This window comes from Balaenoptera musculus, chromosome 16, assembly GCF_009873245.2.
Source record: "Balaenoptera musculus isolate JJ_BM4_2016_0621 chromosome 16, mBalMus1.pri.v3, whole genome shotgun sequence".
NCBI classification, from domain to species: Eukaryota; Metazoa; Chordata; class Mammalia; order Artiodactyla; family Balaenopteridae; genus Balaenoptera; species Balaenoptera musculus.
This window is the reverse complement of record NC_045800.1, coordinates 16,324,846-16,350,758: the sequence shown is the minus strand read 5'-3', so window position 1 is coordinate 16,350,758 and position 25,913 is coordinate 16,324,846. Positions and strand designations below refer to the sequence as shown.

The following is a 25,913-nucleotide window of genomic DNA, read 5'->3' as shown; positions in this document are numbered from 1 at the left end:
ATATTATTAGGAAAAGATAAAATGAAATTAAACTGTTGTTAAAATAGAAATTAACTCCACAAATCCAAGAGAAGTCTAAAACTATGTTCTTATTTACTGAATGACACTAAACCAATTCTTCTGTTCTCCTAATTTTAATTTTTTAAACCAATGAATTTACAGTGGGAATTTTAAGAAAATTTTTTGAATTTTATAACTTGTCATTCCTTTTGAATTTATCTTAGTTCTGACATTATGCTTTACATTCTTTCAAAACTGAAAAATTTGAAAGAATATAATTTGTCTTTACAAATCTTTCTAGATCTTTAATAAACTTATACTTTAATAAAACATTTATTCTTTTAAACTTATACACTAAGACATATGTAAAACAAATTTTGAATCATATTCAAAACAGTGCCTTTATACATAGATACATATATGTTGCTATATATGTTAACGTATTTGACATAGGTAAATTATGTATAACTCTCATAAAAACACTGTTTACCTATTATTTCTAAAATAATGAAAATAAAATACCACATTCTAAAAAAAAGTTATATATCAAATAACTAGGCAAACTTGACATCTGCTCAACTACCACGTACATGGCTGTATTGTGGAAATAAAAGTAGATAAAATGATACCTTCCTTTAAAGAATTCAATCTTTAATCCCTGTGAAAAAAATAACCTGAAAGAATAAAACACTTACTTCTTTATGGTATGCTCCTGCTGCAAATGCTTATCTTGCACACACTTTTCAAACATAACTAATGCATTTTCTCCCTTATTCATTCCATTTGGTAGTCGGTGTTCTTTTGCAAACTCAGTAGATAAGAGCTCAGATTCTATTTCTTCCAACAAATCCTCTGATGTTGAAACATTCTTCATTTTTGAAATAAGTTTCTTGGTGCAGTCTGTATCATAAGGACTTTCTGAATAAGTCTTTTGATTAGCTGCTTCTGAAAATGTAGATGACCTTAATTCTGCCAATATTTGTGTTACTGTTTGTTCTGCTTCATTTGTTTTCAAAACTTGCTTTGTAAAATCTCCACCAGGAAAATTAGCTATTTGTTCAGAATCTTCTGGGCGTATGTCTGTTTTAGCACAGGAATCCTCACCTCCACCATGATTTGGAATATAATGTTCCTGTGTTTCAATTTGATTATTGTGTTCATTAGGCTGACATAAAGTTTTATCAAAGTTTAATGACAACAGTTTGGACTCATTTTCTAAGCTGCTGTTTTCATCACCAGAAAACGAATTGCATGAGTCTTCCTTTATTTCAGATGTTTTCTCAATATTTTGATCAGAGGAAACGGAGGCTATGTGCTCTGTTTCTGACATGCTGACTGGCACCGATTCACTTTGCACCTCTTCAAAGCTGTTCCTGATCTTTGTTTTACATCTGAGAAAGTCAAAACATAAACTTTTTAAAAAAAAAAGTTTTTTTTAAACCAAGACCCCATATATATTTGCACACATTCCATGATGTGGAAAAACTAAGGCCGCACATTTTACCACTAATAATTCTTTAAAAATTCTTTCCTTGGCGGGGGGTGGGGGGGGAGGGGGGGGGAGGGGGGGGGGGGGAGGGAAGAATGTAACAGCTGACCCACGTGAGCCACAACCAGTCAGGTGCTACAAAGGCTCATTCTCTTTTCTCCTTCAGTCCAGTCCTACAACTTCACTTCAGTTGCAGTTTGGCATTCCCCAATCACCCCCATAAGATGTTGGGTATGGAATGATACTAATAACAGGAAGATTAGTGCCCAAGAATTGTTTAGAATTCCTTCAGCTCCACAAAGGGAAAAAGACTATCTAAAGAATTTGTAAGAAACTATTGGGGAAATAAGATAGCAATGAAAACACTAGGCAAGAAATTACAAATCAAGATAATAAAACAATGTACATTACAATGATGAATATTTACTGCAAAAGGAAAACTAAACAATAACAAAACACAGCTACCTATATCCCAGACACCCAGAGCTGAGCTGAAAGAAGTCAGGGTGTAAAGGAGCCCTGACAGGAATTCATTTTTCACCCAGGGATGCAGGAAGTATCATGGCGATTTCCAAACATTCTCATCAAGAACACAAAATGTTCAGTACAACTGAGATGGACCTCATATGCATTGCTTAGGTCATAAAAGAAACATTTACAAAACTAATTCAACAATGTTAAAATATATTTTATGCCGTTTATGAGGGTTACTAATCTAGCTATTTTCTGAAAATTAGTCAACTTTAAAAATTATCCTGAGACAGAAAAATATAAAACATTCCAGCAATCTTGATGAAGAAGAATTGTCAACTTTTGTCAGATATCAACCAAGCATGTACTGGAGTCATGTGAGGCTGGATAAAAAAGTGGGCATATCATAGTTTTGAAAGAAACTAGGGAAGAAACACTTCCAGATGTAAGGTGTAAATGGAAAACAGAAAGATTAATATTTGAATAAAAGAAAGATATGTTTACGTTGTTGGTCTGTGGTGGAGGTGGTGGTCAGAGGATGGTGAAAAAGGGTAAGAGAAGATGGTCAGGTAGAATCCTCAGAATGATATGCAGGAGTGAAGGTTGTTAAGAAGGACGATAAATCATGACAGACTTGTATACTTGATTATACTATAGAATTTCTAGCACATACTAGGTTTTCAAATATTTGTGGAATTAAAGCAAAGAAGTAATATGAGAAAAGCAGTATTTGAGGACTAGGAACGCAAAAAATGGGAAGAATAATTCTAAGAAAGGAAAAGAAGACCAGCTTGTTTGTTAAATACTCTGGCATCGACTAATACAGACGTTGGCCTTAATACTATAAATTATCTACCTGTATAACATATTTCCAAACAATCAAACAAATTATCATTATTATCTTGCTGCATATATTGCATACTAAGACAAAGTCCACACTAGCAATAAAGGTTTGGTTTAGGCAATACAAATAAATGCAGTAACAAAAAGCCTTGTGAGTATGCTGTATTCCAAATCTAGAACAAAGTAAAATAATTCTCAAACAGGGACATTAGCCGCCTACATTACCTTCCTCAAAGTAACTAATTTTAAGATACAACCTGTGAATGTGTTGCTGCTGAATTTGAAATCTTAATTTAGAAACATCATAACTAGTCAATGTTATGTGATATCTACTGAAGTCAAATTCAGAGCTGACCAAATGTAATGGAAAGCAGATAAAGAATCTATTTAAAAGAGAATGAGTCTATGAAGGCATTGTGACTCTCCAGCATAGATAGCAAGTGAAAAAAAACTCTCATTTGAGAACTCTTAAGGCTCTTGCCTGTGTACCATGCTTTGCCAACAGAAAAGCATTACGCAAACAATCGTTATCTTCTCATCCAGCTTTCATATTCCCCAGGGTTCAGTCCTCAACTTTATTTTCCTTCCCAGAATTCATCCACTTTGATAACTTAAACCAAAAACTCAGAGTTGATGCCCACTTTAATTATTTTCATTCCTGTGCTCTTGAGTTACAGATAATGAATTATCTCTTTGCCTTCACTCTATCTCTACATAAAATAAAATCTCGAATGAATACAGGCATTTCCAATGGCTCAACTCAAAAATGGCTAATTCCAAAATCATAACAATAGCTCCTAAAATTGAGTACCCCCAGATAATCTTTTTTTAATTTCTGTCAATGGTATCATTTTTCTTAGTCATGCCTCCTTCCTTTCCTTTAGCCTCATATTCTTTTACTAATTTCATGTCTCCTGCAATTATACCCTCCTTTCTACTGTCACTGTCCCCAACCTGCAACCCAACCCAGGCCTGATAACTTCCTACCTGGAACACCTGAATTGTTGGTTTCTCAGTCTCACTCCATTCCTCCCTCCTGTGTCACCCAATCCAGAGAAGGGGTTGAAGAGTATACTACATTGGCTCTGCCAAAGGGGAACAGGAGCTGCCCTATGAAGCGAGTCCTCAATGGCACAAGGGTCCAGGGAGCTACAAACACTGCCCCCCCAAAATCCACACATACCACCTCCAGAGACCACCATCAAATACAACCAGATGGACAAGAGTAAGGCCAGAGCCATCTCTTCCCTCTTTAAAGTTTCAGAGAGTGAGAACTCTGCCTCCACTGGCTGGTTTTCTTCCCCCAACTCCAAAAGGGCTAGTTAGAGAAAGGAGAGGGAACATATTTTAGAGCCAAATTACACCTCTTCTTCTTTAATCCAAGCAGCTGGGAACTAACAGCTTCAACATTTCTTTAGGGAGATGATAGAGTTTATGATTAACATTTTTTGTTGCTTTTGTTTTGTAAGCGATTGAAACCTGTCTTAATTTCTGGAATAAGTTTTTTCCGGTTATCAAAAGTGGCAGCAGAAGAGTTATGACATCAAACCAAGACATTATTGAAGGACTGCACCTCAGAGGGAACTGGAGGGGATGCGAGCATTTCATGTTTATACCTCAGAGTTGCAATTCCTCAATAAACCAGTTGTAGTATTTTTCCAATCTTATCTCTCAACACATTCCTAAAATCCTAGTACTTCACTATAGTATTATACTTTGCCAGTCCCTGACCAGTCTATTCAAGATTCCTCCAAACAATGTGCACATTAACATTTCCATGGCTTTGCTCTAATCTAGAACGTTCTTCCCTTCAGTCTATCCAGAGCCTAATTATATTTAAAGGACATATTCTAAGGCCACATCTTCCTTCAAATTTTCCCTCATGGGAAGAACAAAAATAATCTCTCATGTAAATGAAAACATACTTCATTTATACTCATCAGGTACATAGTGACAGCCTTCCTTGTGACATTTCTTTTTTTTGTTTTTTTGTTTTGTTTTGTTTTTGTTTTTTCTTGTGACATTTCTGAACAGCCTTTTAAATGATCTCTTGCAAAGAAGAGGAACCACACTCTGAACTGAATCAAACTTCTTAAATCTCAAGCAATAGAATAGTAATAATAAATAGATAAATAAATCTAACAAAGATATTCTCTACTACCTTTACAGTCATTCTTGCAAAGGTTGTTCAGTGGTTCTCAGTGAGGGTGGGATTGGGTTTACACAATGAGCTGGGGGCGATTGAAGGGCATTTAGAGGGTGGGAACCAGGTTGTAAGAAGACTTGTCATGTGTAAGACAGTACAGAACAACAAAAAGGTCTCATTCTGCTGGATATTCATCTAGGTAAAAAAAAAAAAACGGTTTTCATAATTACCTCAGCTTAGACTGTTTTACATATTATCCTCCTGTAAATTAAAGAAGGCTTAGTTCAACCTCAAAAGACAAGCACTTTCTATACTGTTGCTCAGTAATATACCCATGACCTTTGAAAAAACTCTTCAGATGAACTGGCATCTGAGAATCACTTAACTTGCAAACATAGTTTTCTGATGCTCAAATGAATACTGATTGGAGGCAAAAGGAAAAGGAGAGAAGTTAAAGAAGATTTATGTGTATATATGTAAAAAGCCATCACTAAAGAGTAAATAACTGTACAAGAATGGCGTGGGGAGGGGAGCCATGATGAGCTTGATTGTCCACGATTAACCAGGGAAAAAAAGAGTCAGCTGAGTCCTCTTGTGGGCCTCCAGTTGGCAATGCTGATGTAGGCCAATTTGGCTGCTGTCCAAGTCTTTTCTTGGGGGTGAGGGTAAAGGGGGTAGTTATCATTAAAGCTACTGAGGATGGAATAGCCTAGAAGTAGATTAAAGGGGTAGGACATAAAACTAGACATTTGTTTACAAGATTGTTTTAATTAAGAAGTGCTTGTATAAATCAAATTCACACTCATGTATATAGATATAGCGACTACAATTATAGATTACAATATCTGTTGCTTTTTTGAGGTAAGCAGTAACACAGGTTATTTGACTTTTTAGCAACTCTTACTCATTAGGGGAAATTACTGTATTTAAATTTAGCAGTCACAAAATTCCTCTTAATTCAAGTACTTTTTTCCTCCCGAGAGTTGTTTCTGTTTCTGACACAGTACTACAGGACCAATTCACACTTCAAAATTGTTTCAGTGGAGTGAGAAGTGGTTTCGCTCTTACTGGAGCTCATCAGCTGTAGGCAACTGGTCGAGAAACATTTACTTGCCTTAAAGCCAACCATTATCCACCTTGGATTTTACTTCTTAATCAAAGAACTAGCAATTCTACAAAATCATTTCCATACAAAAGTCTTATAAACGAAAACACTGTCTTTAACAGCTTTTAGTACTATTTCTTGTTTCTCAGTAATTAGCAGTATAAACAACAAAAGAACTTAAGCTTATTCAATAAATGCAAATACAAATGAATCCAATCCACAGATATTTGGTAATAGATTATCAAACATACAAGCCTCATACAAAAGTACCAAGCCAGAAATACATTTTTAAACTAGATATTAAGTCATTCATTCACCAAATATGTACTGAGCATGTATTATGTTCAGGTACTGTTCTATGTGTTGGGAACACAGCAGTGAATAAAACAGATATCTCTTCTGGAGTTTACACTCTGGTGTAGTGGACCAACATATAAAATCTATCTTAAATCTTTTGCTCTTTGTGTTTACAGTATTTTAATTTGAAGGTTTGTCAGCGTTCCATCAGAAGCTATATAAGATATGCATGAGTGTTTAAGTCCAACAGAAACATGTGACTCAGTTCAGCATAAATGTTACTTACAACAAACTACAAATTTTAAACTTACAAACTGTACCAAGTCTCAAATAATACCAGCTATAGCTTCTCAAATAATGTCCATTAAGATAAGCAAGTTGAGCCTGTGAGGGCACTCCTGTTCGTCAATATAATGGTTTACTGTCCTTTGAAGGAAAAGTAAGTACATCCAAAGGTCTTTTACACACTCCCCGAATACACTCTGAAAGCAGCATGAACAAAATAATGACCTATCTTCCTGACCAGTTCTAACAAGGTTCTAAAATGGCTATTAAAATCAGAAGCAATTAAAAACTGAGCTGGTTATTTCAAAGAACTCTAGTTTTATCAAAAGGAAGATATATTTGTAAAGTAGTCACATTGTAACTAAGCTTTTGGGTAAAATTTAATATACCGAGTTTCCTTTATGTGAAACAGTATCACTTGCTCTTAAAAGTTGTCTTTAGTCCACTAGGCTAAAAAGTATATTATATGAGGCCAAGGCCAATTATCCCTGTAGGGATTTGTTTAGTTTTGCAACCAAGGGTTAGGGCATTATGAATTTTACAGTGCGTACACTATATCACCAAAAAAAAAAAAAAAAGATGTTGAAAAGACTCAGGGCAACAGATGCAGCAGGATACCCCACCTCCACCCCAAATAGTACCAAATCCTGTGACACGAAAACAGAATACATTACAGTCTATCAAGATTCCAGGAAAAAGAAGATAAGTAGCCACATCATATATCACATTATCAAGTATATGTCACGTTATCAGTTTTGTATCTTAGATCCATGCAATTTTATATATCTCTAATAGTAAGTTTTAAAACAGAAAAAATTTTAATACAGAAATCTCAGTTTGAAGCTACTTGTACAGAGCTCACCAAATGAACTTTAAAAAGTCTAAGAAAACATGAAAAGTATTTTCAGCTAATTTCCCCCCCAAATCTGAAAGCTAAAAAAAAAAGGGGGGGGGGCGGAATTGACCTATAGCTCCCTTTTCAAAAAGGAAGGCTAATAACTTAAAAAAAAAAATTAAGTTTTAAGTCTGCCTTATATTATATTAAGAAGTTCTGGTTAATGTTTAAATTTTGAAGCCACCTTTGGCCTGGGCTTGGTTAATTTGGTACAATGTAGTTTACCAAAAAATTAAATTATTCATTAGCTACTACATAATCATCCCTGAAGTAGACTAACAGTTCATGTGCCTTAATGACTGACAACTATACTCACAATCCAATCAGTACTTTGCTGGGTTTTATTTCCACTTTGTGTCTATTGCCCCTTCATGCCAATACTTTTTCTTTTGTTTACTTCTTAGCCCAAATAGATTTTTTAAATCTCAGTAGCTGAGAAATAAAGTTCAAAGGTGACATTTGCAATAATATAATATTACAGGGTTAATTTGCAAATTTAAATTATCTATGCTCCCAAGGTTGCCCTGAAACGACACTGAGCATAACATTCCCAACACTGCAAGCTGTGTGACATGTTTATGAGAAATTCAAGAATCAGCTTTAATTATTTAAAGCTAGAGATAAGGAATAAAAGACCGACCTAAATTTTACTAAAAGAAAAGAAACAGAACTTCAGGTTAAGGAGTCTTACTTTAACATGAAACTGTCAAATGAATTTGAAAAACTAGCACAAATTAGGGAAAGATGATTCCCTTCAAAGGGAAAGATGATTTTTCTAAATCTCTAAATAAAGGCTGCTTCAACCTATTATCTCTTCCTAAAGAGTGAGTATACTTCACTGTTTTACCTTCATTCCAGGATGTCAGCATGTAGCTGTAAACAGATGGTTTTAAACTGAATATAATAAGTAATCATTATCAGCTATGCTGTCACTGTACAGCATCAAAGAACAACTCTTTAGTTTATGGTTGAAGGAACTAAAAGGTTAAAGAGCGGTTACTGTGCTACACCACTCCTTTCCTGTTAGCAACAAACAAGACTCTGAAATACCAATGAAACTCTAAGGAATCTCCACTGTTTAAAGGAACCTCTGAGTTTATATCCAGGTATTATGAATTAGACAAGGTCTTAAAAAGAATAAAACCTAAAGATGTGTAAAAAAAAAAAAAAAAAAAAAAAAAAAAATAAAACCAATATAAACACAATTCAGGCATTTCCAGGTAGAATCTTCAGTAATTATACATGCTTGCCTATTACAATGTAATAAGGAGTTTTAATTCTTTATACTGCAAGATTTGTTAATCACTCAATACTGTCACTGAATTTAAAATAACAGGAAAAGACCAAAAAGGAAGGAAAAAAAAAAAAAAAGAACGAGGCCAATCATCACTGTTTTCTATTTGTGTAATGATGGATAAAGAATTGGAAAGTAGCTGTACAGAGACCAGCAGACTTTATACACAAGCAGATAGTTCAGTTTTACTATCAATATCTCTTGAACCTTAACGTTTCCCACACACTGCAAATATGATGGTGCAGTTAGTAGTTGGGAAGGCTACACCCACAACTACCATACCTAAACACTTAATAGATTTTTCTTTTTGAGTGACTATCAACACACCTCTTGAAACACTTCCACTGATTTGCCACACATTTTCCTTAGAAAAACTCCCAACCTATCATTTCGGAAAAAATAACAAAGCTAGGAAGCAAAGGTACCTTACACACGCATACACAGAGAAAACTGCCAAACGCCTGGGGCTGCATGGCCTTCTAAACAACGCTCCTAGGTAACAAGATTATCATGTCAAAGGTAATCCAAATGTTCCAAATCCAGGCCTCTTTCCTCTAAACAATATCAAAATGTAAATATTAGCTCAAGTTATTAAACTGTTAACAGCCAAGCAATAATTACACCTGTTCCCCAAGACTGCTACTAGGGAACATGTAGAAGGGGTTTTACCATTTTACAAGTTTGATACAGGCTCAAATTTGAAACATGATCCTTACCAACCAAGGTTTATCAAATGCCTTGATGTCCTTGGAAAAAAGGCAACATAAACCCCAAGAACGATTTCTCTCATATCCACAATCCCAAAGAATCGTCTTTAAATTACTTAAAATCACAGTAATGGAAGTGTTTGGAAGAGAGTTTAAAAAGTCGCTAACAGTCAACGTAAAACACGAACACAGTGAACTTGGAGACGAAAGGAGAAATAGGCGACTGAGTCTATGGGGGATGGCCGAGCAGGTAGGGCTTAGCTACAGTTCGCATTAGGAGACGGGGCAAGCGGCCCAAGTTCCGCCGCCCTCTAGGCACCGCTCTGGAGGCGCGGCCCTCACGGCCCCCGGCGACCCCTCGGCCGCCTCCTGTCCCGGCGCCCGGGACTGAGGGAGGGAGGCAGGGAGAGGAGGGGATTCCGAACTCCTTCCCCCAGCGCTCGCCTCGCTCCCTCGAGAAGCCAGGCAGGGAGCCACCCCGGGACCTGCAGGACGGCGCGGAAGGTGGGCAGCCCGCCGCGCCGCCACCGCGACTCCCCGGCCCGCCCCGGGCATCCCTCAGGCACTTACCCCACTTCTTCGAGCCTTAGGCCACACCCCTAAAGAGGCCATTGGAATTCCCGCTTAGGGGCCAACTTCTCCATAACGGGGTCCAGCAGACCAGGAAGTGCGGGGGAAGGAGGGGGGGCAGCGGTGAGGAACAGGGCCGACACCACGCTCCCTCAGCCGCGGCTTCCCCAAGCCCCCGCGGAGCTGACACATCAACAAAGATGGCGGCGACGCTGAAGCCGGCCCCGCTACAGCTGAGGGGGCGGGGCTCCCTGGAGGAGCCAATCATCGCGGCGCGGGCCGCGTGACGCGACGCCCCTTGGTGCCTGGGTAACCTGTCTGCAGTGGGCGGGGCCGGCGCAGCGCTGTCTCCTACCTCTGGAGCGCCCGGCACGACAGTTAGACTTTCTGGGCACCCACTCCCCGCCCCCCCGCCATCCCCGGCCGACCCGACGAACCGGCTCTCCCGCCTGTAGTCCCGTCCTACCTCTCACGCCCCTCCCCGGCCCAAGCAGGTTATTGCTTCCTGTAGGACGCGCTCCTTGGAGATGATCCCTCTGAACTCTTTGGCCCTTACTCATCATAGTCAGGGACATAAAGTTATAAAAATGAGAATTCAAAATTGTGACTTACAAGCTTTGATGCGTAAGTCTTGCACCTGACGTGGGCGGCGTCAGCAGGAGCAGCCTACCTGCCCGTCAGACAGTTCATCTCTGGGAGAGGTTCTGGGGGTTTCCAGAACACCGCGTTCGAGTCCACCGCGTGGCCCCTACTGCCATTGTTTAATAATAAACTGTTGGTGCGTTCGTCTCCTCTACTGCACTGTGAGCCTTGAGCGCTGGAAGTGTCCTCATCCCAGCGCGCAGCGTGGGGGTTGACATGCTGGAGCTGCTCAATAATTAGCAAAAAACTTTAAAAAGTGTACTGGGGTCGGGGGTGGGTGGGTGGGTGGAGGATGTGTATTCAATATAGTTGCCTAATCGCGTCCTGAGAAGGTGAGCAGTTTCAGTCTGGAGAGTTTGCAAACCTACTCTGTCCAGTTAAGTGCTGTTCTTTAAGATTTCTTACGTACAACTCCTGAGTGAATATACTTGATTCTGACAAGTCAGTTCAAGAGTTTATAAAGCAAAACTTCTTTTTCGGTTAAACTTCTTTGATACTAACTGCTGGCAAAAAAAAAAAACCAAAAAAAACAAAAAAAACACCAAAAACAAAAAGAAAAACCCAAAAAACAAAACCAAAAACAAACCCCACTTTAAAAAATTCAACATTTTGTAACTCTGTTCCTCTTTCCTTTCAACAGGAAATGGCACCTCCCTCCTTAAATGAAGATACTGATTAAAGCACATGCTGCAGTGAAAGTGTGACAGTAAAGAAATTATTTGGCTTTTTTGTTGTTGTTGGCTGTGTTGGGTCTTCGTTGCTGCGCTCGGGCTTTCTCTAGTTGCAGCGAGTAGGAGCTACTCTTCCTTGCCGCGCGTGGACTTCTCATTGCGGTGGCTTCTCTTGTTGTGGAGCACAGTCTCTAGGCGCACAGGCTTCAGTAGTTGTGGCACGTGGGCTCAGTAGTTGTGGCTCGCGGGCTCTAGAGCACAGGCTCAGTGGTTGCAGCACACGGGCTATGTGGGATCTTCCTGGAGCAGGGCTCGAACCCGTGTCCCCTGCATTGGCAGGGGGATTCTTAACCACTGCGCCACCAGGGAAGTCCCAAGAAATGATTTGACTTTTAAACAATAAATTGACCAAATATTCCTACTGAGATGTTATTCCAAGGGGAAAAATAAAAAAAGAAACTTTAAGCTTTTTCAGTATGCATATTGTCAGTAATAACATTCATACTGTTATTTCTGAAATATAATAGTATAAAGCATATATGTAATCCTTGGGAACCAAGATTTTCAGTATTGGAGAAAGGAAATACACATATAAAAATCAAAGAAATTAAGTAAAAACACTACAACCCTAAGTTTGAATTTAGAAATATCAGTATGAACTCATGGCACATTTCATTTCCATTAAAAAAAGGCTGTCCACTGGAAAGGCCTAGAACAATGATCAACCCAATGCACACCCCTATTCTCCTATCATCTCTAAATATAATTTCCCACTAAAAGTCACCTGGGATCCTCAGAGCTCAAGGGCTAAATCTACATCTGGGGCAAGAAATGTACAAGAAAGCCTAGGACATTTTGGTTGTATCAGAAAGCAAAGAAGAAAGCAAAGATCATAGGAGTTGTGTCAAAAAGATTCAGGAGCCAATTCAAAGGTGTTCCCACTGGTCAAAGATAGGACAATTTTAGCATTCAAAAATAACAGCAATTGAGATACATCTACCAGGTTAAAAATCAATGACTGTTGATTTTTTAACATGTCATTGGTCACCTTTGGAGGATGCCAAGGAATCATCACATTCTGAAAACTGATAAAAGAATAAAGCATCCTACCTTTTCTGTTACAAACTGAATCTCAGTCAAGTAGTTGATGTGAGAAATTTCTTTATAGAATTTCAGGTAATAAATGCAGAGGAAAAGATAGACTATCACCATTTTGGAAACCCTAGTGAAATAATGTATCCAGGTAATGATAATCAGTGAATCCAGAATCATTAGATGAAAAGCTGACTGGAAACTTTACAGTGCATGGATAGGTCTGACAACATTAGAACCTGCTAAGTTAATTTTAATATTCCCTAAAGAGAAAGGACTAGATATTAAGTGTCTTCTGATGTGGAGCAATAGAGGAACACAACACCACCTGTGAAGTATTCTTGCTAGAGAGGATGTAATCAACAAAATTGTGAGAAAAACTGCAGTTACTACAATACATAAGCTGCAAGAAATCTCTTTTTAAAATACATCACTGAATGCAAATGTAGGATCTGATTTGACCATACCAACTGTTAAAAATCATTTGAGACTATCTGGAAATTTTCAATACTAATTTGATGACATTAGGAAATTATTTTTAAAGCTGGGATAAATTTTGGTGATTTTTTTAACAGTCATAATCTTTTAAAAATACATCCTTAAATATATATGGATGTAAAGATACAATATCCCAGAAAGTAAGAACGTGCTCAAAAAAATTAAAACAACCCCATATTGATGGGAGTATGTCAAAGGAGAACAAAAAAGAACTGAAGGGACTTCCCTGGTGGCACAGTGGTTAAGAATCCACCTGCCAACGCAGCGGACACAGGTTAGATCCCTGGTCCAGGAAGATCCCACATGCCACGGAGCAACTAAGCCCATGGGCCACAACTCCTGAGCCTGCTCTCTAGAGCCCACGAGCCACAACTACTGAGCCTGCACACCACAACTACTGAGGCCCGAGCACCTAGAGCCGGGGCTCCGCAACAAGAGAAGCCACCGCAATGAGAAGCCCGCGTACCACAACAAAGAGTAGCCCCCGCTCGCCGCAACTAGAGAACGCCCGCGCACAGCAACGCAGACCCAATACAGCCAAAAATAAATAAATTTATATTAAAAAAATTCTAAATAATTTCTGTAAGTACTCTGCCCTTAAGGAAGTGAAGCATAACCCCCTTTCCTTAGGTGTAGACGGCACATAATGACTTCTTCCAAAGTGTATAGTATGTAAAGTGAGGGGAAAAAAGTAACTTTATAGTAGAGAAACCTGACAAGTACTAGCCAGGTGATCATGGAAAATATCAACTGTCATAAATCATGCTCATAGAATGCACCCTGCATATGATGCCATAGGAATGACACTTTACCTCAGTAGTCTTCCTTCTAATAACCCATAACTACTCTCTTAACATGAGAAAAACATCAGACAAATTCCATCAATGGGGCATCGTACAAAAATGCCTCACCATTACTCCTGGAAGACGAGAAGGCCATCAAAACACGGATAGTCTGAAAAACTGCCACAGCCAAGAGCCTAGGAGACATGACAACTAAATAAGTGTGTTATCCTGAATGGGATCCTGGCTCAGAAGGACAATAGGTAAACACTACGAAAATCTAAATAAAATATGGACTTTAGTAATAATGTATCAATATTGGTTCCTTAATTGTAACAAACATATCCTACTAATATAATGTTACTAATAAGGGAAACTGGGTGTGGCTTATGTGGGAATTCTCTATACTGTCTTCTCAATCTATTTGTATTTCTAAAACTGTTCTAAAAATAAAATCTAAAAAAAAAAAAATCTATTAAAAAGAAAACAATATACAAGTCGGAATTTGCCTCAAAACAATGGATGGAGAGTATGTGGGGTACAGATGCAGACAAGATTGACCATAAATTGATAATATTGAACTGGGTGATGGTTACATAAGGGTACCCTTTTTCTTCTGAATGTTTTTAAAGGTCATAGTTCAAAAAATAGTTAAAAAGTTTTTTTCTTTGAGCAACATCAACCTATAATTACGTGCTCTAAGGGCAAACAGTGTGATCACGTGTACCTAGTTTCCGCATGCAGGCAGAAGCAGTTGATTGATTTGAGAAAACTTTTTAAGACTTTAAGTGATTAATATAACTCAAGTGACCCTTGCGGAGACAAGGTCTGCATTTTTGCCCTTGGAGTTTCCAGGGACTCCTTTCTAGAAGAAACAAGAACAACGACTATCTTAAGTTTCCACAGTGGACCTCCCTCTGACCCTGTAGCTTTTGTACCGACGCTAGAGCACAAAGATGGCGCCCCCGGACCCAGAGCGCAGCTCCCAACGCGCAGAGAGCTCACCTGGGCGCAGCGGCAGCACGTAGGCGCAGCGGCAGCACGTGGATGCAGACTGCGCAGGCGCGCGCTGGCGAGCGGGCTGGGCGTCCAGAGCGAGGTAAGCGCAAAGAGCGCACTTGGCTGCCGGGCTCGCGGACACGGGCAGGTGCCACCACCGCCAGGCTTCAGAGACTGGTCGGGGTCAGCGGCCCTTTTGCCTCTTTCCAGGTCAGGATTCCCAGGCGGATGGGGAAGCGAAAGGGACTGCGTGAGGGTTACGGAGCTTCAGTCGTTGGGGGTCGGACGTTGGGCTCTGGCCGTTGAGGTCGAGCGTTGAGGTCGTGCGTTGAGCGGGTACCAGGGGACTGGAAGTGGGGAGAGTACGGAAGGTTGGAAAGCCCTGGGAGCTTTGGCTGGGAAGGTAGGTCTGGGGTAGGAGGTTTTGGTGGGGAGGATCCTGTATTGGGAGGAGGGGCGAGAGACGTGGGAGTTGAGCTTTGGGCAAATGGGGGCCTTGCAGCAGATTTGGAAAATAGTTAACACTTCCAAGCATGACTCTCCTAAGTGTGAACATCCACTTGCATCCCATTGGAGGACCTCTTTCCCCTTCACTCTAAAACAATTTGGTTTGTGGATTCAATGTCTTCATTTAACTAAAAGCTACAGTGCAAACAATACTTTTTAGACTTTTTCTCCTACTTCTTATCTACTGTAGAAAGGAAGATACATCGCAGCATTCGCTTACATATAGGTGAGGCAGCACTGGTTCATTTAACACGTATTTATAGCATGTTTGCTGTGTACTAGTCGCTTCTCTTGGCACTCAGTCCCTGCTATAAATATGCTTGCCCTGTTGGCCTCTGGTTCCCTTATTGAGCCGTCCGGGTATTGAATGCACAATTGCACTGCCTAGGAATATGACCTGAATTTTCATGTTAGCTGTGTAAGGGCGCTGGTCCTCGTGGGTTTGGTGAGTTACTAAACCTTCTCAGGTCTCCCTTCCTTGTCTGTAGGAATAAAGAAATAGGAATACTTTAATCCTCAAATTATTTTCGTCTTCAGTGTGCAAACTCATTCCACCTGAGTGGAAGAAATTCTTTGTGTGTGGGAGCGGTATAGAAGTAAAAATAACGGCTGCCTTTTAAGGATTGAGTAAGGACCTGCCACTGTGCTGGGTAGTTTACATACAGTGTCACATTTAATCCTCATGATTAGGTGTTGTGAGGAAGTTACTACTGCTGGCCACACTTCACAGCCACTGAATACTAGGAAGATGAAGTGATTTGCCTGAGGCAGCATAGCTAAATGAGGAAGGTGAGACTGCTCAGACTTGGGTCTGACCGACTTTAAAGCTCATGTTCTGTGGAACCATTGAGTTTCATAGCTTTAAAACTGACTGTTTCCTTTGAATAGCCATTCTCTCTGAATGCAGGGGGTTACCAGGAGGACAAAAGCAAACAGAAGAAAAAGTATTAGTTAAGTATCTGCTGCATGCACTTTTGGTATTAAAGGAATTAACTCACTGTGGGTTTACTCTGGCCTCTAGGTTGTGGTCTCTTGGAAAGACAGGAGAGGCCTTATGTCACTGTTTACAGTGTATCCTGGGATGCTCCGGGCTTCATAGGGGAAGGGTAGCTGGACTCCAAGGGAGTAAAAGAAAGGTTTTGCCCCTTGGGGAGCATCACGTCTTACTGAGATCAATTCATGAAGTACAGAACAAAAGGACAACACAAAACCAAGGCCTTATTTTTGCCTGTAGAACTGCAGAAGTTAGTTATTTTCATTCCACTGCTCTTTTATTACATCAGTGATTCCTTAAAGAAATTTGGGAACCCTTCTAATTAATCTCTAGTGTTGACTAAGGAAACACGAAACTAATTACTGTAGATTTGAGGATGATCATAAATATATTTTATTCATCACTAGTAGCGTGTAAAAAATAGTGGATTGTGTATGGGGGAACTGCTTATTTTAAAACTGTGTGAGGTTAGCCTGTGCTCAAGGTATGACCCCCAAAGCAATATCTGTCACACCTCTGTACCTGTATATTCCAGAAGTTTGCAACCCAAGGTTGGGAAACACAGAACTATGGTATAAGGCCTGCCCTCTCCAGATTCAAATAGGCCCCAGTGATTGACATACGATGAAGCACATTCTTAGTTTTTTTTAATGTTCAAATTCAGCTTTAAAAGTGTATTTTGTATCCCAATTGTGGTGGTTACATAAATCTATATATGTGTTAAAATTCACAGAACTATAAATCAAAAGAAAAAAGATAATTGCATGGTATGATAATTACACATTTAAAAAAAATTAAATTCCAAAGGAGTTTAGCTGACTGCAAGTTTTATGGGTACTCACAGTAGTCCAGGCTTCCCTCCAAAAGCTAGTGCACAGGCAGAAGTAACTTTCAGAGTCAGGGATAGTGTGATTCTCTTGTTGACCCTTTGTCGGCCCACATCTAGAATCCTGTGCTGTTAGGAGAGTCCTGTCTGTATGAGGGTTTTGGATGAACTAGAGAAAGTGCTGAATTGTGAGAAGTCTAGAAGGTTAAGGACCTGGAGGAAAGTGGACATGGTGGCCATTTCAGATGTTGGAACGGTTGGGGCCACGGGGCAGCAACAGGAGTCACTTGGGAAGAGAACCATTTTATGAAGAAGCATGCAGTACAGTTGGCCGTCCAAAATGAAAGGACGTTAGAAGCTTCTAGTTATAGGACAGGGCTAGATGTCTGTTTGCCCTGGGCGTTGTAATGAAAGTTCCTAAATTGGGTGAGGCAAGTGAGATAACCTAAATTCTAACCTGAATAGTCCACCATAGGTGGAGCTTCTTTTAAGCTTAAATCCTTTTTGTTTGCTGCTTACACTTTACATTGGGTCTAAAACTGATTCTGTTATCCTTCCTAAAGTCAAATAACTTTATTAATTTTTGGACTTTGGAAGAGTTGAGGTAAGACATGAAGTATTGCTATTAAATTTCAGTAAACCTCATAGCATGGTGTAATTCTCCTTTTAAGATTGCTAGATGAAATTTCAGACAGTGAATTTTAACTTTCCCTGTCCAGGTTGTCAGGAAAACAGTGCAATAGTGCATTTTAGATAGTTTTATCATACGAGTATCTTTTGAATGCCGCATTGTACCAGACGCCGTGGTAGGCACTGTGGGAAATCAGAGGGTTTTTTGTTAATTGTTTTAGTAAGACATGGTTCCTGCACTCAGGCAACTTAAAATAATTGTCTATAGGTAACTCTACAGGGTAGTAAGGAGTTACGGATTGACTGTCAGCCTTACTTATTAATAAGGACAAAGTTAGGAAAGCTATTTCAGGATTTAAAGGCTGTGTATTGAGGGTCCCAATGGTGTCTTGAGACAGTGTCTGTACCCTGGTTTTGTGGTTTAAATATTACTGTGATCTTTTACTTGGTTTAAAATTAACCACAGTTTACGAAAAAAAAGTTTGATTGCACATGCAGTGATATTTTAATCTTTAACATGATTTTTTATATAAGAGTAATTCATCCTTAAATATAATTTGGAAAATGAAAAAGACAGTGAAAAAGATTTCCTCAACTTACCTACCCCAGAACACTGTTATTTAAAATTTAATGTATCTCAGTCATCTTTTTTACATAGAGTTTTGTTCTTTTTTATTTTGCAGTTATTATACTGAATATACAGTGTTTTTCTGATCTTTCACTTGCCATTCTAATAGACGTTTTACAATGTTTTTGAAAACTGTGATTCTAAATGGTAGTGTAATATTCTGTGTAGTAGAAGCATCACTGTTAACTTTCTTTTTTCCTTTTTTTTTCTATTTTAAATGGATATTTATACATGCCGTATTTTTTGATATTTAAGATTATTTCAGTGGGATGATTTCTAGAATAGACTTGTCAGGTGAGTGGCTATGGATCTTTTTAAGAATATATATTATATGTTATTATATATGTATAATATGCACATATATATTACATAACTATATTATGTATAATACACATGTACATATATAAATCTCCAACTTATTTCTCAGGCAGAACATATTAATTTATATTCCCTTCAGTAATGAGTGTTTTAATTGCACCTATGCTGTCTAGAAAATAATATATAGTTATTTCAATTTGAATTTTTTTGTTACAGATGAGGTTGAATGTTTTCCCCCTTATGTTTATCAATGAATCTTCATCCTCTGTGTATCCTTTCATGCCTTTTGCTCATTTATTTGATTGGTATCTGTGTCCATTGGGCTGCAAATAACAGAAAACCCAAAGGTGTATTTTTCTGATGCCACAGCAAGTCTGTGCCTAGGCCGATCAGGGCTGGAGTCAGGGCTTCTGCCAGGGACACCAGACTCTGCCTTCTCCTCTCCACTGTCCTGAGGGTGTGCTGCTTTCTCATGCTTATTGCTTTCTCATTGCATTGTGGGTGATACATCTTCAGGCCTCAGGTCCGTGTTGCAGGAAGAAAGAAGTGAAAGACCCTGCTAACCAAATCTGTCCCTGTTCATCAGGAAAGGACAGAGCTTTCTGAGAAGCTCCACTCAGAACTCTGATTGTGGCCAGTATTGTCTCTAACTCAAGCTGGCAAATCAGAAGTAGAAGGTGGTGTTTGGGTCGGTTACCCACAGTGTCTGCTACAGTTTCTGGATGTTTTTACTATTTATCCCACTTTTTAAAAGGTATCAAATTTGTCATCTTTGTGTTAGTACTTATTTTCTGACCTCTTTGCTATTTTTTGTAAGTTTTTAATTGTTCATTTAATCATGTTTGCTGTCATTTTGTTTATGGTATTTTACCACTTTAAAAAAGGGACTTCCTTCGTCGTCCAGTGGTTAAGGCTGGGAGATTGCAATGCAAGGGGCACGGGTTTGATCCCTGGTCGGGGAACTAAGATCCCCAAAAATAAAAAAATAAATAAAACCCAAACTCCTCATCCTCCAGTGTGGGTGTTGCACACTGATTCTCTGGGAAGCAAAATCTGAGATGGAGGTTTGTGTAGTGTGATGAGTGAACATGGCCTGTTTGGTACTAGTTTCTTTTGGAGTTAGTTGAAGTGGACTTCGTAGTTCATTACGTCTCAGTGTTGGAAAAATGAATGTTCTTGGTTGTATTGGTTCCTATTAGATCAAGTTTACTGTGTTAGTAAAATATATATCACTGCTTGTTTTCTATCTGTTGACTAGTATGTGTCTAAAGCAGGTGTGTCCTTATTGTGACTGAATTTCTCCTCTAATCAGTTTTTACTTTATACATCTCAAGGCGATGTCATTGTGAGTCAGAGATGTCTGGCCGCTCTCTCTCCTGGGAGGGTTTCTTTTACCAATGTAAAATACCTCTCTTTATCCCAATATTTTCTACCTTGAGTTCTATTTTATCTGCTATTAATGCTATTAATATTAGCAGCCCAACTTTATTTTGGTTATCTGCATAGCACATATTTTAGTTCTTTTATTTTCAAGCTTACCATGTATTTTGTTTTAATGTGTGCCTTTTGTGCACGGTACATATCTGGATATTTTTCTCCCTGGGTCTATCTCTCATTTTCTATTTTGAGACTGAATCATTGATATTTAGATTACTTGGGCTTGGGTCTGTCATCTTATTTGATGTTTTCTGTTTACCATACTTGAATTTTTTTTTCCCCTGTTGGATTGTGATTTTCAAGTTATGCTTTGTTTTTGTCCTTGCAGTAGTTGCCCTAATAATTTTTTAAAAATTTTATGTATGTATGTATTTATTTATTTATGGCTGCGTTGGGTCCTCATTGCTGCGCGTGGCCTTTCCCTAGTTGCGATGAGCGGGGGCCACTCTTTATTGCGGTGCATGGGCCTCTCACTGCGGTGGCCTCTCTTGTTGCAGAGCATGGGCTCTAGGCATGCAGGCTTCAGCAGTTGGGGCACGTGGGCTCTAGAGCACAGGCTCAGTAGATGTGGCACACGGGCTTAGTTTCTCCACGGCATGTGGGATCCTCCCGGACCAGGGATCGAACCCGTGTCCCCTGCATTGGCAGGCGGATTCTCAACCACTGTACCACCAGGGAAGCCTGCCCTAATAATTTAAATGCATGTTCTTTATATTTCTTGTACAGAGTCTAGCGTTACTCAGTATTCACATCCCCACCCAGCATCCCCTGGAAGTTATTTTCCTTTTGTAATTTCACAGTATTTCTGTCTTACTGCATCCATCATAGTAGTTCTCAATCTGATCCTTCAGTTTAGGTATACCTGAACATACCTGCTACAGGTATGCTTTCCCTGACAGCTGCAGTATCTCCCGCCACAGCTGCCCATCTGCCAGCCTTCTAGTAGAGATCGTCCCAGGATCTGGTCCCCTGAGAGTTCCCCACCTGTAAGTCTGCTTGTGTATTTCTTTTCTTTCTTTCTTTTTTTAAATTTCATTATCTTTTCTGTACTGTCATTGAATTAGGCTGGGCCTGATTTAGAGCAGAGATAGAAGTTTTAGGACACCACGAGGGAGGATTTTTCTGCTCTTTATCTTCTATTTAAAATAAGGTCAAATAATATTTAGCTATTACTCATACCAGTTTCAGCTATCTGTTGCCTTTTTTTTTCCTGAGCAGTTTTGGGAAGATAGGCAGAAGTTTTATCTTCAGGCTAAAGACAAAGCTATAGGTCACTACTTAAAAATAAGAGTTGTTTGTCCACTTATATTACTTCTCCTGCGCAAACACTTAGTATTTTCAAGGAGTAATAGGAAAACAAGCCCACATGATGTCTGATTAGAGGTTTCTCAGAGGCGCTTTGCAACAGTATGTGTACCTTATTTTCAGTGAAGGGCACACACAGATAAGTCCTTAAAAGCAGTAGATACAAGTTACAATTTATGGAAGCCCAGCTGGAGATTATGAAACAGGACTTGGGAAAAACAGACCAAACCGGAATCAGCTGAGGCAAATTGTGAAGGATGACTAGGAAGGAAAGGGTTGACCAGGTGGATGAGAGAGCGAGGGCGTTCTGGGGACTGGGTTCAGCATAGTCAAAGACATAGCAGAGCAACAAGTAGGGGAGGGTAGAGGGATTCTGAGAGGCTAGACAGGTAGGGGATGACCTGATCTAAACACTACCCTCTATTGTATTTCACCATTAAGTTGTAGGCTTTAGGTCGGAAATACTTTGTTTAAAACTTGATGGTCCTTTTCTATTCATGTTGTTTCCAGAAGCTTTTTAAAGTAAGGAATGGTGTCGAATCCAGAGATAACTCTTTTGATGTCTCTTGATTTGCCCATTGTCGAATTCTGTTAAACTTGGAGTTTGTACTTAAAGAATCGTTCTTTTCTTGTGCCTGTAGAACAGGCTTTGATATCATGGTTGCAGTTACATCTGCTTTGGAATCATTGATGAGAAAGAGCTGTTACATAAAAAGAAATCACCTGGCCCTGCAGTGCTTCTACTTTTGGAATTAAAAGTTGCCTTTTAAATACATTTCTTCCCTTAGACTTCTGTGAATGTTAATTTGCCGCTTAATATGATGTCAAGAAATAATTTGGAGGCATCTAGCTGTAAAATGACAGAGCCATTTAATTTTGAGAAAAATGAAAGCAAGCTTCCACCGCATGAGTCTTTGAGAAGTCCCGGAGGACATCCTAACCATCCTAACTTCAGGTTGAAAAGCCCAGAGAATGGAAATAAAAACAAAAATTTTTTGCTTTGTGAGCAAACCGAACAGTATCTGGCTGGTCAGGAAGACAATTCAGTATCTTCAAACTCAAACGGCATTAGCGGAGAAGTGGCTGGATCCAAAGGAGACAGGAAGATGCTGCCAGCAGGTGAGTAAAACCTGTAGGCTTAATACTACTTGATTCTGATGGTTTCTTCGACTTATCGAAAGTATGTGTAACTATACACCAGTGCGCTATTAACAGAACAGCCAAATGGCTAACTTACAGGATTTGCATATACATATTAATTTAGAAGGAAAAACCAGATGCCAAGTAGCTACCTTTGGCTACATTAATCACAGAAGGATCCCTGAGGAGAAAGTGTCTTCAGACAAGCCTCCCTCCTCCCCACCCGCCCCAATCCAGAGATATACTGGGAATGTAGAAAGGAAACATTCTGGTTTTTTATGGGTGTTCTAAAGATTGGCCATATTCTAAAAATACTATGCAGATTTTATGCATGTAATAGCTCACAAAGATATACCTAAGACATTAACTTGTTTCATTTGATTTTTTAAAAAATCATTCCTTTAGTCTTAATTCTAAAAATCTGCTTTTTAGGGAGACTGGGGCCTGGTGGAATTTAGCCTCTGTGAATGTGTATGAGATATGATCTTTTAATATTATGGTGATGTAGTTTTCAGAGTATGGCCCTTGGGCCTCTGGAGTCACAACTATTTTCCTAATAATATTAAAACATTATTTGCTCTTTTTCACTGTGCTGACTTTATGCTGGTGGTGCAAAAGCAAAGGTGAGTAGACTCTGGCACCTTGTTAACTTGCCTTTAGCAGGGGTACCAGCCTGGGCTAGTGGTCATTGTTTTTCATTTTCATTCCCTTGCAGTTAAGACAAAACAAGCCAGAAGTGTCAGTTTTACTTAAGAATGCCCTTGATAAAGCAGTACAAATTTATTAATAAGTCTTGAGCCTTGTGTACAGGTATTTTTAGTATTTTGTTTAACAAAATGGGAATTACTCCTAACTTTTGCTGCTTACTGAAGTATGAAAAGCATGTGTGTGATTGAGTTGTGAGCTGAATGGAAACTTTTTTTCTTGGAACATCATTTTTAATTGAAGAGAATGACACACTGTGGTCATTTGGGCTTAGATATCTGGCAGTCATTTTCTCAAAAATGGACAAAGTGAGCCTGTCACTTCGAAGAAAACAGCTGACAGTATTTTGTTGCTAATGATAAAGTGCAAGCTTTCAAGCAAAAATGAGAATTTCAGGAAATGTGTATCTGCCACTCTGAGCTTGACAGCTTCCCAATACTTAAAAGACTTTCCTGGTGAGATGCATGGTGATATTAACACATAAGGTTTTTCGGTACTGTCTTATGAAATGTGTCAACATTTGGAAGATCTGCATAACTCAAGAGTTTCTCAGTCTTTTCCTGAAGACCAATGCATGATGCTCTGTAGTCCTGCATGGGTAAGAATCCATTTAAAGTGCAAGATAAATCAATGGATTCTAATATAACAGTATGAAAAGTTTATTGATAACGGTTTTAGATTCCACATTGCAACTGACCCTTAAACTACCACTTGAGTTTTGGTGTGAATTAAAGGAGAATATCTACAGTTACCTGAGAAGGCCATAAAATACTACTCCTATTTGCAACCACGTATGTGTGTGAGGCCAGATTTACTTCACAATTAAAGCAACATATCATTAACAAATTGGATTCAAAAGCAGATATGAGAATCCAACTATCATTGGTTAAGCCAAACATTAAAGAGATGTGCAAAAATGTAAAACAGTGCCACTCTCTGCACAATTTTTTTTTTTTTTGCTTTGGAAAATAGTTTTTAAAAAACCATGTCAACATGTAATGCATTTATTATTTTTAAGTAAATATATTTAAATGTTTAGTTTTAATTTCAAATACTAATATTTGAAATTTCTAATACTTAGTTTTAATTTCTAATAATGCTAAATATTGATAGTTACAAGCCATGTAAACAAAAGCTCTTTGAGGTCCTCAGTAATTTCTAAGGGTGTAGATGAGTCTGGAGTTCAAAAAGCTTGGTAACTGTTGCCTTCGTGAATGGAGAAAAGTTCACAGTGAGGTATATAGTACTCAAGGAAATTTCAAACAAATCCTTTTTTTTCATTAGGAGAAGTAGGGTGTTACTTATTTATAGTGTAGCTTTAAGGTTATTATGGTATAGCTTTATTATCTGAATGTTACCTAATTATGTTATTGTACATTTTCAGGAATAAAGTAATATTTGACTTTTATTAGGCATTATGTTTTACATCCCAGGTAACTCTGTGTCACCATTAAATGTTGGAAATAATTCACCACCCAAAGAAGTAAATAGTGTAAGTTATTTATTTTTTTTCTATTTTATGTTTTTGGATAAAAGATTCTAAACATGTTTTTATATTGTGTTAATAAAGAATTACTCAATTTGCAGGTATTGTTCAAGGTCAGACTGTCTTATCTCTAGCCTAGTATCTTTTTAAAAATAAAATTCAACTTTTTCTATTTAGGTAATTATAGATTGACATACAGCTGGAAGAAATAATAGAGATTCTTTGTAGCCTTTACCCAGTTTCCTGTGGTAACAAGCTGAAGAGCTATAGTATAATATTACAATCAGGCTATTGACATAATACAGGCAAGATACAGAATATTTCCATCACTCGAAGGATCCCTTCTGCACCTTTTTATGGTCACATCCACTTCCCTCCTGCTCCTACCCCCTTCTTAACCCCTGGCAACCATTAATCTAATCCATATTTCCAAAATGTTGTCATTTCAAGGATGTTATATAAATGAAATCATAATAGAGTATGTACCTTTTGGGATTGGATTTTTTTCATTTAGCGTAATTCTCTGGAGATTCACCTAGATTGCTGTATGTATCAATAGTTCAGTGCTTTTTATTGCTGAGTAGTATTCTGTGGCTTATTTAAACATTCTCCCATTGAAATACATCTGGATTGTTCCCAGTTTCTGGCTATTATAACTAAAACTGCTGTAAACATTCATGTGTAAGGTTTTATGTGAACATGAGTTTTTTGTTTTTGTTTTTGCTCTAGGATAAATGCCCAGGAGTGCATTTTTGGGTCATATAGTAGTTGCATATTTAGTTATTTAAGAAGCTGCCAAAGTGTTTTCCAGAGTGGCTGTACCATTTTACATTCCCATCGAGAATGTATGAGTGATCCAGATTCTCTGCACCCAGCATCCTCACCAGCATTTGGTGGTGTTAGTATTTTTAGTTTCCCTATTGTCACATTTGTGTAGTGATAGCTCATTGTGGTTTTGTTTGCCTAATGGCTAATGATAAACATCTTTTCATGTGCTTATTTGCCATCTGTGTATCCATTTTGGTGAAATGTTCTCCATGTCTTTGTCCATTTTCTAATTTGGATTGTTTATTTTTTTACTGCCAGGTTTTGAAGGTTCTTTATATATTACAGATTCTAGTGCTTTGTCAAATATGTGATTTACAAATATT

General features: G+C 38.6%; 2 protein-coding genes across 2 annotated transcripts in view; one reads left to right on the top strand and one right to left on the bottom strand.

The window, feature by feature from the left end:
• CCDC186 (coiled-coil domain containing 186) overlaps positions 1-10,313 on the bottom strand; it is a 46,376-nt gene extending 36,063 nt beyond the window's left edge. Inside the window, exons 1-2 of the mRNA XM_036829114.1 lie at positions 10,103-10,313; positions 696-1,391 (exon numbers count right to left, since the gene is read on the bottom strand). Of these exons, the coding sequence (XP_036685009.1) occupies positions 696-1,330 (635 nt within the window). The 5' untranslated portion in view covers positions 1,331-1,391; positions 10,103-10,313. The remainder of the gene's footprint in view (positions 1-695; positions 1,392-10,102) is intronic.
• The window catches only part of TDRD1 (tudor domain containing 1), a 49,454-nt gene continuing 33,071 nt past the window's right edge, over positions 9,531-25,913 (top strand). The window contains exons 1-4 of the mRNA XM_036829271.1: positions 9,531-9,782; positions 21,026-21,112; positions 22,220-22,550; positions 24,710-24,768. Of these exons, the coding sequence (XP_036685166.1) occupies positions 9,531-9,782; positions 21,026-21,112; positions 22,220-22,550; positions 24,710-24,768 (729 nt within the window). The remainder of the gene's footprint in view (positions 9,783-21,025; positions 21,113-22,219; positions 22,551-24,709; positions 24,769-25,913) is intronic.